At 34.0% G+C, this 16,860-nt stretch overlaps 1 protein-coding gene and 1 long non-coding RNA gene across 2 annotated transcripts; one reads left to right on the top strand and one right to left on the bottom strand.

Moving 5' to 3' along the window:
- Positions 1-818: 818 nt before the first annotated feature.
- LOC136815979 (uncharacterized) lies at positions 819-1,445 on the bottom strand. Its single transcript, XM_067072401.1, has one exon. It carries the CDS (start codon positions 1,443-1,445, stop codon positions 819-821), a length of 627 nt encoding a protein of 208 aa, XP_066928502.1.
- A 278-nt stretch (positions 1,446-1,723) lies between these two features.
- On the top strand, positions 1,724-3,330 carry LOC136815941 (uncharacterized). Its single transcript, XR_010847783.1, has 4 exons — positions 1,724-1,865; positions 2,247-2,441; positions 2,678-2,805; positions 2,998-3,330. It is a non-coding gene; the product is annotated as an uncharacterized lncRNA (long non-coding RNA).
- The last annotated feature ends 13,530 nt before the right edge of the window (positions 3,331-16,860 follow it).

Here is a 16,860-nt window from a genome sequence, read left to right as displayed (position 1 = left end):
GCTTACAGCCAAACCTCTTAAAAGTGAACATTTTGACCTCACAAAAAGGGAATTTTTCGATTCAATTGCTATCAGATATCGCTGGCAGCTCAAGCACCTACCAAGCATTTGCGCATGTGGTACAAAGTTTTCTGTTGAACATGCTTTGTCTTGCCCCAAAGGTGGCTTCATATACCAGCGCCATAATGAGATCAGAGACACTTTGGCCATGACACTAAATGAAGTCACCAAGGATGTCACCATTGAACCGCAACTGGAACCCATCACCGGAGAATGTCTTGGTCGAGGTGTAATCAAGGAGGATGGTGCTAGAGCTGACATAAGCGCAAGGGGATTCTGGACTAGAGGCCAGCGGGCATTTTTTGATGTTAGGGTATTCAATGCCTACGCCCAACGGTACTCTAGGGTGAGTCCTACTTGTGCTTTTGAAATGAATGAAAAGGAGAAAAAGAGACAATACAACCAGAGGATAATCCAAGTAGATGGAGGCTCCTTCACACCACTCATTTTCTCGACAAATGGAGGTGCAGGCAGAGAGGCCCAAATTTTCATTAAAGCCCTAGCTGCTCTCTTATCAGAAAAAAGGGATGAACTCATGTCAATGACTTTAAATTTTCTGAGAACAAAGATTTCTTTTGCATTGGCAAGGTCAACTGTCCTATGCATCCGTGGCAGCAGAATTCCAAAGAACAGCATCACAATGGTTGAAAATCAGGACATTAAAATAACTGAAGCTATAAGCTATATTTGAGTTGTTGTTTTTGTTTTTTTTTGTTTTTTTTTCTTATTATTCCAACAGTATTTTGAAGTCAATTTTTTCAATACTTTTTGAAGTACTTTTGTCCACTTTTGTTTTTTCGCCTAAAAGAATACTTTTTGTATTTTATTCTAGGATTAATCTTTTNATTCTCGCGTTCTAAAGTGAACTTTAAATTGGTGTCCAAATCATTGATTCTGGTCATGGTATCGTCAATCTTGCACTTTTTAATGTCCCTCAAAATGTCATCCATATATCGACTGTACAACCTTGCGTCATCTTTGATCGAAGAATCGAAAGTGCTCATCCAGCCATTGGCAAGCATCGGTGCAGGTGGGCTCCCCATGGCCAATCCATCATTTTGGCGGTAAAATCCATCGTTTGTTAGCATGATTACATTCTTGCTACAAATGGTGACTAGCTGGACAAATGTTTCCTTGTCGACAGGTGGTTTTTCATAACGTCCGTCGTAAAGAAGATCCGCACACACTGAGATTGCATCATCAACCGGGACATTCGTATACAGTGATACAACATCAAAACTAACGATCTCGGTATCATCATCAAGTTCAATATCACTCAAACTATCGGCTATTTCTTTAGTAGAAGAATTGATGCGACATTCTGACACTACTGAGAGCCAATCTGCGACTTGCTTTGCAATTTTGAAGTAGGCTGAGCCAGGCATTGACAACACAGGGCGTAAAGGTACACCATCTTTATGTATTTTGGCGAGTCCATACAAGCGTGCTGGCTGACTACCACCTGGTTTTAATTTTTTGAAAATGGTTTCGGTAATTTTATTTTCAGCCTAAAATTTTGTAAGCCAATGGTTTGTCTATTATTTCCAGAGGCATTACCTTAAATGATATCAATGATGATTTGTTTGAAATATTTATCACTACCAGGTGTTGAAATTCAAAAAAAATGATTGAAATTATATGGTCTAATTCCTTTCCTTTTAGCTGGACAAGCACTCAATCAGTTGGAACCATGTGGTACAACTCTGGGAGTTCAAGAATACTAAAATCCCAGGGCTTTATACATGATCAAATTAACAAGAGAACACATCGACTAAATATGATGAACGTTTAAACTTGCAGCTCAGGTAACTTAGATGATTACCATATTAACTCAAAAAAAGTGCCTATATGTTATCTAATCAGGCTAGGTAAAGTCTGAGAATTAGGTTTGTCTGAAATAAAATGACAATAAAAATCCCATGATATGTATTCAGGTATTCAGTTCATGTTAATGACATTGAAATGACTATAGCTACAAGTCTGGTCTCGATAATTTTAGTTTGATGACTAGCTTGATATAAACAGAAATTTTGAATAATTTTTCTGGGCTCAACATCAAAACTTCTTGAGTGGCTTTTTCAGCTGTGAAACACAAATATTGAATGTTTGGATGGTGACAAAGACTCTAGCTTATTTTCATTATTTGTCCTGGATTCCTTTTGAAAGTTACTTAATTTTTATTTTAGTGTCTCAGTACTAGAGTCATGCTCTTCAGTATCAAAGGCAAGCCCAAAACTAGAGGTACACAAAAGTTTGTCAGGATCTGCGACAAAATTTTTGATTGCCTAAATGGACAGTATCCTAACCAAGATATGGCAGCAAGAAAACCGGCAAAACCTGCTCTCAGACAGTACACAGAAACAAAAGACAAATGTTTTGAGGTAATTTTTATCCTATATTTTTCAATGGGATTAGTTTTTGTAGGTATTCTCACTAGCTGCTAGTTCCCTTCAAGGGTTAGGTGTTACTATATCCAGATAATTCTATCCATACATATGTGAATGAAATAAAATACATCTCATGATTTTAAAGGAGCATTTTTTTTTATTAGAGATAATGTGACATGACGGTTCATTGTGTGTTGTGACCAAAAATTATAACTTTTATATCATTTTAGTGGCTGACGGATACATTTTTGAAAAGTGGGAAAACAGAGGCACCTACACCTGGCTTGCAAAGGAGGAAAGAAAAAAGGAGACTGTACCTGGCTATTCAAACTGTTGAAAGGCTGCATGCAAACTACAGGTTTGTAATGATTTTGCATTCAAAGGTTTTTTAGTATGAAATAGTACAATGTTAATTTTAAGCAATCAATGTTTCTGCGAGTGCTCCTGGCCTTGCATGTTTTATAGGTGGTTTTTTTTTCAATATAGAAAACCGAAATTTTCTCAGTCTTTTATTCTTTCAATCAGACCTTTTCCACTTTCATCTTTGCAGGAGCTGCTTGTTGAATATCCTGGATTTACATTTTGGATCATGGTCGTCTTAGTCAGCCAACCTCAACTTATGTGGGCAGGTCGTTCTGATGGTTTTTTCTATTGTTTAAATTATTGTTATTTAAAAAATTGTTTTTTTAGATTTTAGCTGGATTTGATTTGGATAAATTCCAAATACTTTTTGTGGAATTTCGAACAAAAATTCATTAAGCAGAAAAAGTAAATAAACAGAAAGGATACCTCTTACCTTTACACTTGTGACAGTCTGTGACATGAGATGAAAAATTTGAAGTTATAATCTTAAAGTTTTTGATCATCTTATATCTGTATATCTTCTCTCTATTCTCTCCAAACTGATCTAAAATTATATGATCTCAATACATTTGTTAGTAGATATTTATCTTTTGATGATAGTTCATTATATGATCAAAATATATTATGATTTTTGTAGAAAAATATACATTTTTTAGCTGATAGAAAAAGCTAAAATTGACAACTGGTGCTAGATTTCTCCCTATACTTACCTTAACTTATTGGCAGCTATATAGACTTTCATTGAAGTAAACCTTTCTTTAGAACGTGAGAAAGTGAACGGTATATTTCAAGAGAGCTAATATCTAAGAATAAATTTCCAAAAGACTCGAGCTGTCAAGGAAAACAGCAGCCATTTTTTATATTTGTCTCTCTGCCCGTTCTACTTTCGTTTTCAAGCACTTTTTTACGGCATTGATTATATCTTTTTGAATAAAACACCGATTGTTTCAATTTAGTCGGTTCCGTAAAATTTTCTCTTTTTTTCTTCCCTCATTAATTATTCATGATCATAACTAACATAGTATAATAGAAAGAGAAACGTGCAACCTCCTCTATTTTCTATCTCTTTGGGTCAATTTGGGACAAAATATGCCTAAAAATAAGGTTTTTTGAGATTTCCTCGAGTTTGAATCATTAAAATGTTTATGATTTTTTGCATAAAAACAGACCTCCATCATAGAGAAGAGAAGGTCGAAGCAGATTTTCTTAAAAAAAATTTTCAGATTAGAAAATAAATTTCTTGCTGTAAGGACCACTATTATTTTATAAGCACAGATAAATTTTCTTACCTAAATCGCTCATTTTCTTGATTTGATAGATGTTTTTTGTTTGCAATTGAAATTGTACCTTTACAGAAGATTGGAGCTTAGGCTTGAAATTTTGAGTTCTGAATTGTTTTTTGTAAGAACTAGGCCAAATTCTTAATTTATTTATAAGCACATTGGAAATAAACCTTTTTACTGGCCTGAAGAGCTTAGAAATTGTCATATTCCATTGAAATATACTTTTTGTTTGGATGAATTTCTACAGTTCTACTTTTCATTATTTTGAAATTTNTTTCCCTCTTTTTTTCTTCCCTCATTAATTATTCACGACATAACTAACATAGTATAATAAAAAAAGAAACGTGCAACCTCCTCTAATGTCTCTTTGATCAGTCATCCTCTTATTCAGCTAAGGATTCCCAAGCTTAATCAAACAAAACCTCTGAAAACAACACAAAAAGGAAGCAGAAAAGACTCTATTTTTGATTGCCTTGTCTTATTCATTATGTATGAGCCCTTTTCAGTCTTCATCATCGTTACTCATCGAGCCACATTTAATGGCAGCTAGCTCAACATTTCTTAACTTATTTTGTTCATTCTTAGTACTGAACGGTGGAATCAATTCCTTAATTTACATCCTTCAAAATAAAGCGATTAGGTCATATTACTGCAAAAGGTGGTTTGTTTAATCCGGGACAATCATAATAGCGGTATTAGTCAGGCAGCTGAGGTCACATAAAAAAGTGCAGTAGCTACAAAGTTTGCGAACAAACTTTAAACAGTTGTTTTCAATAGATACGACCTTTCTGAACACAAAATCATCAACCGGACAGTTTGAAATAATACGGACGGTCCGATATTTTCGTATTTGATGACGTCACAGCAAAAAAAATTTTTATAAAAAAAGCAAAGACATATTATACCCCAATCGACGGTTTTTTGACGTAGATAAGAAAGGTTCAATAGCTATGTCTGAAAATTTGAAATAAAAAGTACAAGCTTCCGAAGTTGATGACGTCATTTACACTTCTTTAGGATCGATTTTCGAGTTAGGTTAGAAATCTATATATCCACTTAAAGTCCTCATATCGATTTTTTGAGCTTTTGAATGGCTGTCTTAGATTCAATTTGATAAGTTTGATTTTTGATTTTTTTTTTCGTCTCGGACAGGTAAAATTGACGTTCGGACATAAGGAAAAGCGTTCTATCTTTTTAGCAAATTTCAGAATGGTTACTGACCATTTTCTTAACCTACGCTAAAAAACGCTTCGATCGGTATATAATGTCTATGTGGTCTCAAAATTTTTCAGTAGCCTATGGGCACGCATGACTCATCAGGAAAAATATTACCCACACGTCCGGTAAGTAATTTCAACAACTCCGGTTGATGGTTTCTAGATATTTAGGTTGTATATTTTCAATTAAAAGTGGTTTGGGATGGTTCGCACCCCGTCCAATTTTTTTGTGACCTCAGCTGCCTGTCTATATGACTACTATTTCACGTTCAATGTCTTATTATTTTTTCTTCGCTTCGAATATTTCATAAAGCCCATTATAATTGAAAATGTAAATAAGACATGTTAATTAAAACTTTTGCATTTATTTGAAGACCATCAATTTTTAGATTTTGTTTCCTTATTTTCGATTTTTTTCGACATCATTATTCTAACCATACAAAATGTACTTATACTATACACAGTATTTATTGAAAAATATATTACTTTTACAGTTTACTTTAATTTAAATCACCAGAAAAACTTTTATTTCTAGAGTTCGTCTGTAGTATCAGATTGACCTTTTCAACGCAAACGATTTGATAAAAAAGAATATTTCTTTTCATGATTTTCAAATAAATTGAAGAATTTTGGTTAACCAAGACAAAGAAATTCGGACAATATGTCGGAGATTTATGATCAACTTGGTAGAAACGAAACATTGCAGTCAATAAAACAACCTGACATAGTAGTTTACTCAATAACAATGGTATTGATGACATTACCTAACATTCTCGTGATTGTTGCATTGCTAAAAAGCGAGAATAAGATGACAATGACGGGGAAATTGTTCTTACTTATTTGTATTTCAGATACGCTTTGTTTGTTACTGTATTACCTAACAGCTGTTATACCACCGACACTTGACAATATGCTGATTCACATTTCCTTTCTGGTTGGCCTAGGGAGCTATTTCCAATCATGTGGAACACAAATCTTTTGTCTTCTATCCGTTCTTAGGCATCTTTCATTTCGAAAACCATTCTGGCGAATAAGGACGTCGCTGATGTACAAACTTTTGATTTTCGTTCTGATGAGCAATCTAATTTTCCCAGCTGCTTTCATACTTATGACTTATTACTCAGTCATTAACGACGGTTTCAGATTATTGGAGCTTATATGTGGATTGATTTACATTGTAATTATATCGTCTATTGTTTATCTTAACATCACATCTTATTGGATAGTGAAGCGAGGTGCGTTGAGAAACATAGAAGACGACGAACAGAGAAAAAAGATTCAGAAGAAAAAGCTTAAAGGCATAAATACTCTTTTGTTGATCACTGTCTTTTATGTTATTTGCAGTTCCCCTAGCACTGTTCGCTTGATCATAAACAAGCCACACAGTTACAGTTTGCTTGGCCAAATGTTAGGACTTCTATGGCTAGCAAACAATGCAATTAATTCAACAATCTATCTAATCAGAACGAGAAACATCCGAAAATTTTATCGTAAAGTCTTCAAAGATTATATTCAATAGCGCCATCAAGAATTTACAAATTACCTCCTTGAACATGATTGAGTTCTTTAATCTTAAAATCCTTGTTGACGTTAGAGGTGACTTCAAAGCAAAATTCTAAATTAGATAGGGACATGAAACTCTAACTTAGACCAAGATGTAAAAAGATAAGACAATAGCTAAAATAGTCTTATAGGAACTAATCATGATCTTAATTTAGGAAGAATTTACATAACTTATTAAGACTTACCGCGACGTTAAAATGAAGAACCTACGGAAACCGAGCAAGGCCATAAGCGAGAAAAATTACTTAATTTTAGAGGAATAGTTAATTTAAAGGAAAATGTTTAATTTCAAAGAAAATTGTTTAATTTCTGAGCAAAATATTTAATGTCAGAGAAAATGATATAATTATGTATTATCTTATGTACTGCGTTCAACGTATCTATTCCTCAGCGGGTACGACGCCGGCTTTTTTTCAAAGAAAAATAATTATTTTTAAAGAAAAGAAAGAAAACTTTTTCAAAACAGAAAAATTTTTCTTTGAAATTAAATATTTTTTACTGAAATTTAAAGTTTTTTTTATGAAATTAAACATTTTAATCTGTAGTTCAGTGTACAAATACTTCATATGAACAGAAAGTCTAATGAAGAGATTTTATGTGAAGTACTATATATTACAAAAATAGAAAATTGTCTTCGTTAACCTGGCTTCTCTTTTAACGCCGAGTTTTTCACATTTATCACGAAACATGGAACATTGGAATGTTACATACACAGAAACTATCCATGATATGTATAATCAAATGAAGATTCAGATTGTCGTACGATCACTACTTTTAATACCGAATGTACTTTTGTTGATTGCATTATTGAAGACAAGAAAGAACAATACTTTGGTTGGAAAATTATTTATTGGAATATGTATCAGTGATGTTTTATTCCTTTTTGGTCACATTATTATGTCTTTGGGTGTATTCTTTTATTTGCAGTATGAACAGATTCACCTCATGCAAGGCTTACTGCTATCAATAACGACGTTTCTTCAATCAGTTGGAATAGTAATGTTTACAATTACATCATACTTGAGATATTATTCTTTAAAGGAACCATTCTCATTCATAGATAATAAAATCATTTACCGTCATTCTTCTAATTTAATCCGTCCTCTAATTAGTACGAATTAATTATTTTGGCTAAAGGAAATAATTTATCTAACTCTAATTATTAGTACGAGTCCATGATCACGAATTTCTGATTTTCCTCTAATTTAGTACGATAAAGGTCAAATTTTCCTCTAATTATAGTACGAAAAGTAAAAATAAACGAATTTTTTTTGTTTCAAAGACACTTTCTTTTAAAAAAAAACATGAAAAAATAAATACGAAGGCACGTTATCGATAAAGGTAACAGGAGAGCGAAGATTCTCGTTCGATCTTCCACAAGGAGGTATGGAGATACCAGCTGATTTCATTTTCAAAACGGTCAATGCAAAACTTTACAGTCAAATGAGAGAGAAAGTTCTCAAGGAACTGGAAACTTTTGAAGAAAAGAGAAAAGTTGGTCAAAATAAGAGTTTGAAAAAGAAAGAAAAAATAAATAAAAAGTACCAAAAAGTGTGTTTTTAATTTTTCAACCCCTAATTTAATACTATTTGATATCTCTTTTACTCTAATTATTAGTACGACAATCAACGTCAATTTCCAAGGTATTTTATTTCCTCTTATTATTAGGTATTTCTTTATTTTTTATAACACGCCACTGGAAGATTTAATGGACTTTGAAAAGTCTAAACAAGCAGAACTTTTTCAAAACATATTTGGAAGTTTAAACATTTTTATCATCATACTTAACGAGGGGCAAATCACTAAAATAAAACTCGTACACAATTTTATAAATCAAAAATAAATCATAGGTAAAAAATAAATCAGAAATAAATCAATAATTCAGAAATAAATCAGAAATAAATTAATAAATCAAAAATAAATAAATAATAAATTAAAAATCTTTCAAAAAAAATTGCCTTTTCAACTTTTTTTAATTTTTTGACAATGATTTTGATTATCAGTTCGTTATAAATTGAAAAAAAATTTCTATGAAATTACTCCTATTCATAAATTGGAGATAAATCAAAAATAATTCAAAAATAAATCAAAAATAAATCATAAATCAAAGTAAGTTTTTCCTTCGGTAGACACTAGAAGAAGATAATCTAGTAACGCAGGACTTTTTCATATGTATCTCCTATTAAATCAATTATTTCTTCAATAGATAGTCTCCAATCGTTATTATCATCCCCTTCCATGAAAAGCCATATCTGATAGTATTTTCTTCCTTCTTTGGCACAACTATAGGAGGCCCCCCCAGCGGTTGGCGTGATGGCGTGATGGAGGGTTTTTCGTGGCGTGATGGCGTGAAATTTTGAAAAAACGGCGTGATGGCGTGAAAATGAAGTGCCGGCGTGATCGTGAAATCGAGTTCTTTTAGGCGTGATGGCGTAAAATTTGCAGTTCAGCGTGATCGTGAAAATTATATTTATTAGTTGAATCGTATTTCTATGCCCATTTTAGCCAATTTAGAGGGTTTAAATTTCAAAATTTTCTTGGTCGGCCCCAACTATGGCGGGGCCTCCTATATGGGTCTCCAATAGATCTCATTTTAAAACATAAAAGAAACGGTGCAAACAGTTCTATTCATCTGCCATTTATCCTTGTAACTTCCGATTGTTTTTGCAGTTGCTAGCAGTCTTCAAATAATAAAGCGAATGCGATGAGCGGTCGAAAATGGTTCGCTTCTCCGTAACTAACATTTCTCTTCTTAGATGCTTATTTATGGATGCATCAAAGATATCAGGTCTTTATTTCAGGAAACATACATTGTGCAAATCCTAAACAAAGAAGCAACAGGTTATTATGAGGTGTCAATTAAGCAGATTGATCAAAGGATCCTGTGATTTAAAACATTTTTGGAAAAAGAGAGTAACTGAGGGCGATTTTAGCCATACTGAATTGAAAATTTTCCCTCGGTGCAAACCATGGTTTCGCCTACTAGTTCCCCTTTGAAAACTATTCACGCTAATTTCACAATAATGCCCATGGGACCCGTAACGGGGGACCAGGGGCATGGCCTCTCATGTTTGCTTGTACTTTAAAAGATCCCATTATTTTGCCTGAATTTTTTCACTTGAATTGAAATTCCTTCAAATACACTTTGAACCCTCAAAATTTAAAAATTCTCCGTACCCAACCGGTGGGGCTTTGTCAATTACTCAATATACCTCAGCCTCAACCGGTGCCCTTTGATGTACCATTGTTTATAACAAAATATGAGCGTAAAAAAATTTTCTAGGCGAATGGCGTGAAATCGAAAAATTGGCGTGATCGTGATAATAAAATTTTCGGCGTGAAGAAAAAAAATTGGCGTGATGGCGTGAAGTTTGGGTCGCTGGGGGGGGGGGGGCCTCCTATAGCCCAAGAATATATTGTAATATTTAATGGTTTACTGCAGTAGCATTTTTAAAGAAAGTCACTTATGAAATTCACCACTTCGTCATTTCTATTGCATTCTCGGCAAATCTTTCACCTAACAAGCTTTTAAAGGAGGGTTTGTAGGGGTTCGAAATACCGTTTTCCCTTCATTTTTTTTGCTGAATCCCGGAATCCCGAAAATTGGAAAAAATAATAACATCGTCACACCGGTTCGTAGAAATATAATATTGGCATAATGCCAAATATTGGCATAATGACAAAAAAATAAGGCTAAATACCGTCACCGTCTGATTTTAAAGTACCGTTTCCCCGTCTCTTTTTTCTTCAAATCCCGTAATACCGTACCAAAATAGGGTCAATCCCGTCACAACGTAAAAGTACAAACCTCCCCTTTAGAAGAAGTGTTTTGTAAACCTCACTGCTACATTACAACTGCGTGTATACTTTTGAATCACTTTTGTCACTCTAATAAAATTTTTTATGACTTGAAAAACATAACATGTCAAAGTTCAAATGTTATACAATAGGAATATCAAAATTTGAAAGTGGATCTTTCTAAAATCATTCGGAATTTTCACTAAAGTAAAATTTTAGAAATATCAGTCAGCGTTTTTACAAGCTGACGTTGATTTTGCCTCTTTTATGTTTAATATGATAGAGATAAAATACTTGAAAAGAGTGGGAACAAAGAGATAGAAAATAGAGGAGGTTGCACTTTTCTCTTTCTATTATACTATATTAGTTATGATCATAAATAATAGATGATGGAAGAGAAAAAGGGGGAAAAGATCACGGAACCGACTAAATTGAAACAATCGGTGTTCCATTCAAAAATATACTATCGACGCCGTAAAAAGGTGTTTGAAAACGAAAGTAGAACGAGCAGAGAGAACAATCAAAAAAATGGTTAAAAAATGGCTGCTCGAGTCTTTTTGAAATTTACTCTTAGATATTAACTCTCTTAAAATATACTGTTCACTTTCTCACGTTCTAAAGAAAGGTTAACTTCAATGAGAGTCTATATAGCTGCAAATAAGGTAAGGTAAGTATAGGGAAAAATCTAGCACCAGTTGTCCATTTTAGCTTTTTGATGAACTAAAAAATTTATATTTTTCTACAAAAATCATAATATATTAAATTATATAATGAACTATCATCAAAAGATAATATCTACTAACAAATGTATTGAGATCGTATAATTTTAGATCAGTTTGGACTGGTTTGGGGAGAAAAGAGAAGATAATGCAGATATAAGATGATAAAAAACTTTAAAACATATAAACTTCAAATTTTTCATCTCATGTCACAGACTGTCACAAGTGTGAAGGTAAGAGGTATCCTTTCTGTCTTTACCCTATTCAACCTAGGCTTTTAGGGGCGGTTCAGAACTAGGGGGGGGCTTTTCCTGTACCACCCCTTAACTTTTGATCTAGTGGGTCTTTTTGGATGAAATTTGGCACACAAGATTCTTGTCACGTAAGGAAACTTTTGACAAAAAATTTTTTTGATGACGTCACTTATCATGCCCAAAGTGAGCAAAAACCGAAAATTTCCTTTGTTCTTATGAATAGCTATTGTATTCTAACAAAGGCTTTAGAAAAAAGTTGTCTGAGTTTAAAATGCTTATTTTATCTAAATATCAATAAATTACGGTTTAAATGATTATTTGACATCAAAAATAATTTGTATAGAAAATGTCTATTTTTGTGACACTGTACTGTCAGAAATGTCATCATCTCAAGGTGTGAATATTTAAAATTTTTTTTTTATTTTTGAAGCTCCAAAAGTTAGGAATTTACAGAAAATTTCACCAAGCTCTTATTTCAGGAAATATTACCAATCTTTGACCTCCGAACAGAAAAGCCCCCCTAGGCCGAATAGGTTTATGAATGTGTATTTCTTTCTGCTTAATTAATTTTTGTTTGAAACTTCACAAAAAACATTTGGAAATCCAAATCAAATCCAGCTAAAATCTAACAAAACAATTAAATAACAATCATTTAACAATAGAAAAAACCATCAGAACGACCTGCCCATAAGTTGAGGTTGGCTGACTAAGACGACCACCCAAAATGTAAAATCCAGCTTATTCGACAAGCAGCTCTTGCATCGATGAAGTGAGTGTCTTGACTAAAGATGAAAAGTGAAAAAAGTCTGATGAAAGAATAAAAGACGGAGAAAGTGTCGGTTTTCTATTTTGAAAAAAAACCCCTCCAAAACATGCAAGGCCAGGAGCACTGACAACATTGATTGCTTAAAAATTAACATTGTACTATTGCATACTAAAAAACCTTTGAATTTGCAAAATCATTAAAAACCTGTAGTTTGCAGCCCTTCAACAGTTTGAATAGCCAGGTACAGTCTCCTTTTTTCTTTCCTCCTTTGCAAGCCAGGTGTAGGTGCTTCTGTTTTCTCACCTTTCAAAAGCGTACCGTCAGCCACTAAAATGATAAAAAGTTATAATTTGGTCACAACACACACGTGAACTGTCAACATTATCTCTTATCAAATAAAAAATGCTCCTTTAAAATCATGAGATTTCATTTCACATATTGTATACATGGAGTAGAATTATCTGGATAATAGTAACACCTAACCCAACCTAACTAGCAGCTGGTGAGAATACCTACAAAAACTAATCCCATTGAAGAATATAGGATAAAAATGACCTCAAAACGTTTGCCTTTTGTACTGTCTAGAAAGATTATTCAAAATTTCTGTTTATATCAAACTAGTCATCAAACTAAAATCAAACTAAGAACAATCAGACTTGTAGCTATACACTAAATTATTTCAATGTCATGGACAACAACTGAATACATCATATCATGGGATTTTTATTGTCATAAAAAAGCCATTTTATTTCAGACAGACCTAATTCTCAGACTTCAACTAGTATGGTCAAAAATAAGAAGGAAAAATATGAAAAACGATAAACTGTTGTATAATTGTATGATTAATAACATAAGCAAATTTTTTGAGTTAATATGGAAGTTACCTGAGCTGCAAGTTTAAACGTTCATCCTATTTGGTCAATGTGTTCTCTTCTTAATTTGATCATGTAAAGCCCTGGGATTTTGGTATTCTCGAACTCAGTCGAACTCCCAGAGTTGTACCACGTGGATCCAACTGATCGAGTGTTTGTCCGGCTAAAAGGAAAGGACGTAGACCTTACAATTTCAATCATTTTTTTGAATTTCAACACCTGGTAGTGATAATACTATTTCAAACAAATCATCATTGATAATATCTAAGGTATATATCCTCTGGAAATAATAGGCAAACCATTGATTTACAAAAGTTTTTGGTGCTTCTATTTCCATGAGAGTTTTCAAAATTGTTTTGTACTCACAAAAGAGCTTTCTATCCAAAGCACATCAGATTAATACTGAACAAATGGACTTTATCTTCCTTATTCTTTGAGTTTATGAAATGAACGGTTTGTACAATGCTCCATCAGATACCAAACACCTGACCTTCAAACTCAATAATTCCAACTCTTCAACAGCTCCCAGACTACAGGAAATAATAACTTATCACTTGAAGCAGATGCAGTAGGGAAAAAAACAAAAATAAAGGTAAATCCAGTGTAGATACCTCGTAAGTAGTACAATAAAAGCTAAAACATGTGAGGCCGATTGTCTTGCTTGTTGGCCCTCCTCATCACATTGCCTTTCCAACTTACTGATTTCCTCATTTATTTCACCCAATAATAAAACCAATAACAAAATATAAAGTCTTCGGCATCAATAATTAGACAAGCCACACGGTCACTTTGATGTTGTGAAATTTTCTCTCCATCAACACAATCTGCAAAACCACCACCAGTATCAATCAGGTATCAATACCTGGTGTTGCTGTTGTTTTAAAACACTGTGTTGATTTATGCTTGACTTTCTATTTCTTCCTACTTTTTCAGCTTGGGTGCTTCTGGGTGCCTTTCAACATTGATTCAAACTTCGTACAAACAACTCTACACTTTTCACAGATTTTCTCAGGATGAAAATCAACAGAATCATTAGAAACATCAACTCTCAAAGCATTGAAAGCTTCAAAAGAAGCTGCCACTTTAAGTTTTCTACGGTCTTACTTTTTATGATGAATTGGCTTATCATGCACCGGCCGCATAATAATCTACACTACGTTTTTACGAAGCCAAACCAAAGGGTAGGTTTGTTCGATGACGTGTTCGATGAAATTCAAATTCTTCTAAGAAGAAGAGAAGACTTCTAAGACTTCCATCTCTTCCTTCAGTAATAAAAAAAAGCAAATCAAGAAGCAAACTGTTCGAAATTCAGCGCCAAATTTTGGCTGATCAACGTAAACAGAGTGAAAGACAACAAGAACCTGAACCTAGTCAGTCGAGTTGCAGTTGAGTACATGAAAAATGGGCTGAACTCAAAGAGCCAGACCACAGTGAAAAGAGCCAGACCACACTAGAAACTTCAGATATACATACCTCAAGGCATCCTCTACCTAATATTCCCTATTTGAGAAAAATTGTCCATCTTTTCGATTTCGAGTGATTTCAATCAGTAGGTGCTGTTAGCTACTCAACAAGACAGGCCATCTTTCTGCGATGATAATTTCAGTGTATCCTTGGTCAAAACGTAAACAAATCATTTGATTGGTTGAAATAAATATATCCAAAAGCATTTGAGATGTTTTAATCAATGTATAGTACCTGCTTTAGATCTTGTTTTAGTCATAACTCGAATAGACATAACAAAAATAACGCCAGAAAAATCACCGCTTCGACCCGCCATGTTTGCTTCCTTCTCAATTGGCGTCATAACTCAGCTCGCGTCAAAGGCGATTTTTCTTTGTTGCAAAACAAAGGAAATTGAATAGAAAACAAGAGTCGCCCGGCTTTAAAGCAGTTGCGTGCAACCTCCTCTATTTTACATCTCTTTGGTGGGAACAATAGAGACTGTTGTCAAAGTTTTGATGCTGTCAGCGAGTTATTTCCAGGAGGTCTATTATCTATGAAGACAGCACTGCGTTCAACAAAAATACAAAAAGAAATGGATTTCGAGTCGTTTATATGTCAGGTTGGCATCAACACACTTTTAAAGATAGTCAAGAAAAAGATCCCATGCCAATTTTTTGCAGCTCTGACTGGTACGTATGCAACATAAAATAACTATATTAAACGTTAAACTTTTTTATCTTTCTACATGAGATTTAAGGAACTGTATACGAAATCTTCAATATGTCATATCACACCCCTTCTGACAGACCCAATGGGACCCCCCACTTGAAGAATTGACATCAACATCATCCCCAGTGGAAACTTATAAGCTAACCTTTCTTCCCATTTTGTATCAACAGACGGTTATCTGGACGGAATTTCCTAACTATCATTTTTCTTCATGGTCATCTCCAGAGTGCTCAAAGCAAACTTTCCTGATCGGGAAACATGCTACTTTCCTGAGTCGAAAACTCTACCTGTTTCGGCAAGTGTTTACCGTTAAGGCAATACTTGCTATCCCAAAATAGTTTTTTTCCAATGTGGAACAGCTCGCATCTGCAGGGTTGCAATGTCTGCTTGCGCTGTGATTCCTACTCCACCGTGGGTAGGACCCATTCCGATACATCGGAGGGCATATCTATCTATCTATCTAGTTCTGTTTTGCTATAATACATTATCCATGATGTACGAAAGCAGCCGCCGAGGGCAAAAGACGGAATAGCTGTTCCGGAGACCCCAAAAAATTTGCTCCTGGAAATACATAGCTGTTCCCTGGAAAAATCGTGAAAGCTCTATATCAGCTTTCCAGCTGGAAATTCACATGTGTTCCGGGTTGATTCCATGTAATTTTCACAACTGATATAGAACTTGGGAGCTGTTCCTGTAGCCAACTAGCTGGAAATCTGGAGCTGTTCCGGTCGAGATTAAGTTTTTTTTCTGGACAAAGATCGAAAGATTGAGCTGTTCCTTGAATTAGCCAGCTGGAAATTTAGAGCTGTTCCGGTCGATTTTTCGGAGCTGCTCCTTAGACAGTTTAAAACAAGACGCTCTTGGAAAACTTCCCTTTTTTTTTTTTTTTTTTTTTTTTTTTTTTTTTTTTATCTATAGTATAGTCCCACGAACAAATAGTACAAATCTAAAGGTTCCTATCCTCCCGCAAAAGGACCACCAGATCATACCGCCAGGAGGAAGGAACCCCAAATGAGCTTACAAAATGAGCAATAATGACTAAGAAATGAAAATATATATAAAAAGAAAATATATATAAAAAAAAAAAAAACAAAAAACTAACTACAGAAAATAATTGATAACAAAAATAAAAATAAACAGAAAGAGCTAGGAGAGCACTTGGAGCATAAGACTAGAATAACGGTCCCCCAAAACGTCCAGTATCGCAGATGAATTTTATCGTTATGCTCAATATATCATGATTTTGGACAACGCTAAATTCGGGGTCACCATAAAGAAGTATTCTACACAATGTTCTGGGATTAAATGGAAACAAAGTTATGTCAAGTTGAAGAAGGCTGTCAAACATAACAAGTCTGTCGTTAGAGTAATCAGAGCAATGCACCAAAAAATGCTGTGTTGTT

The sequence above is a fragment of the Clytia hemisphaerica genome, unplaced genomic scaffold (genome assembly GCF_902728285.1).
Source record: "Clytia hemisphaerica strain Z4C2 unplaced genomic scaffold, Clytia hemisphaerica genome assembly, whole genome shotgun sequence".
Classification (NCBI taxonomy): Eukaryota; Metazoa; Cnidaria; class Hydrozoa; order Leptothecata; family Clytiidae; genus Clytia; species Clytia hemisphaerica.
Note: the sequence above shows the minus strand (reverse complement) of the source record. Positions and strands in the feature narration are given on the sequence as shown.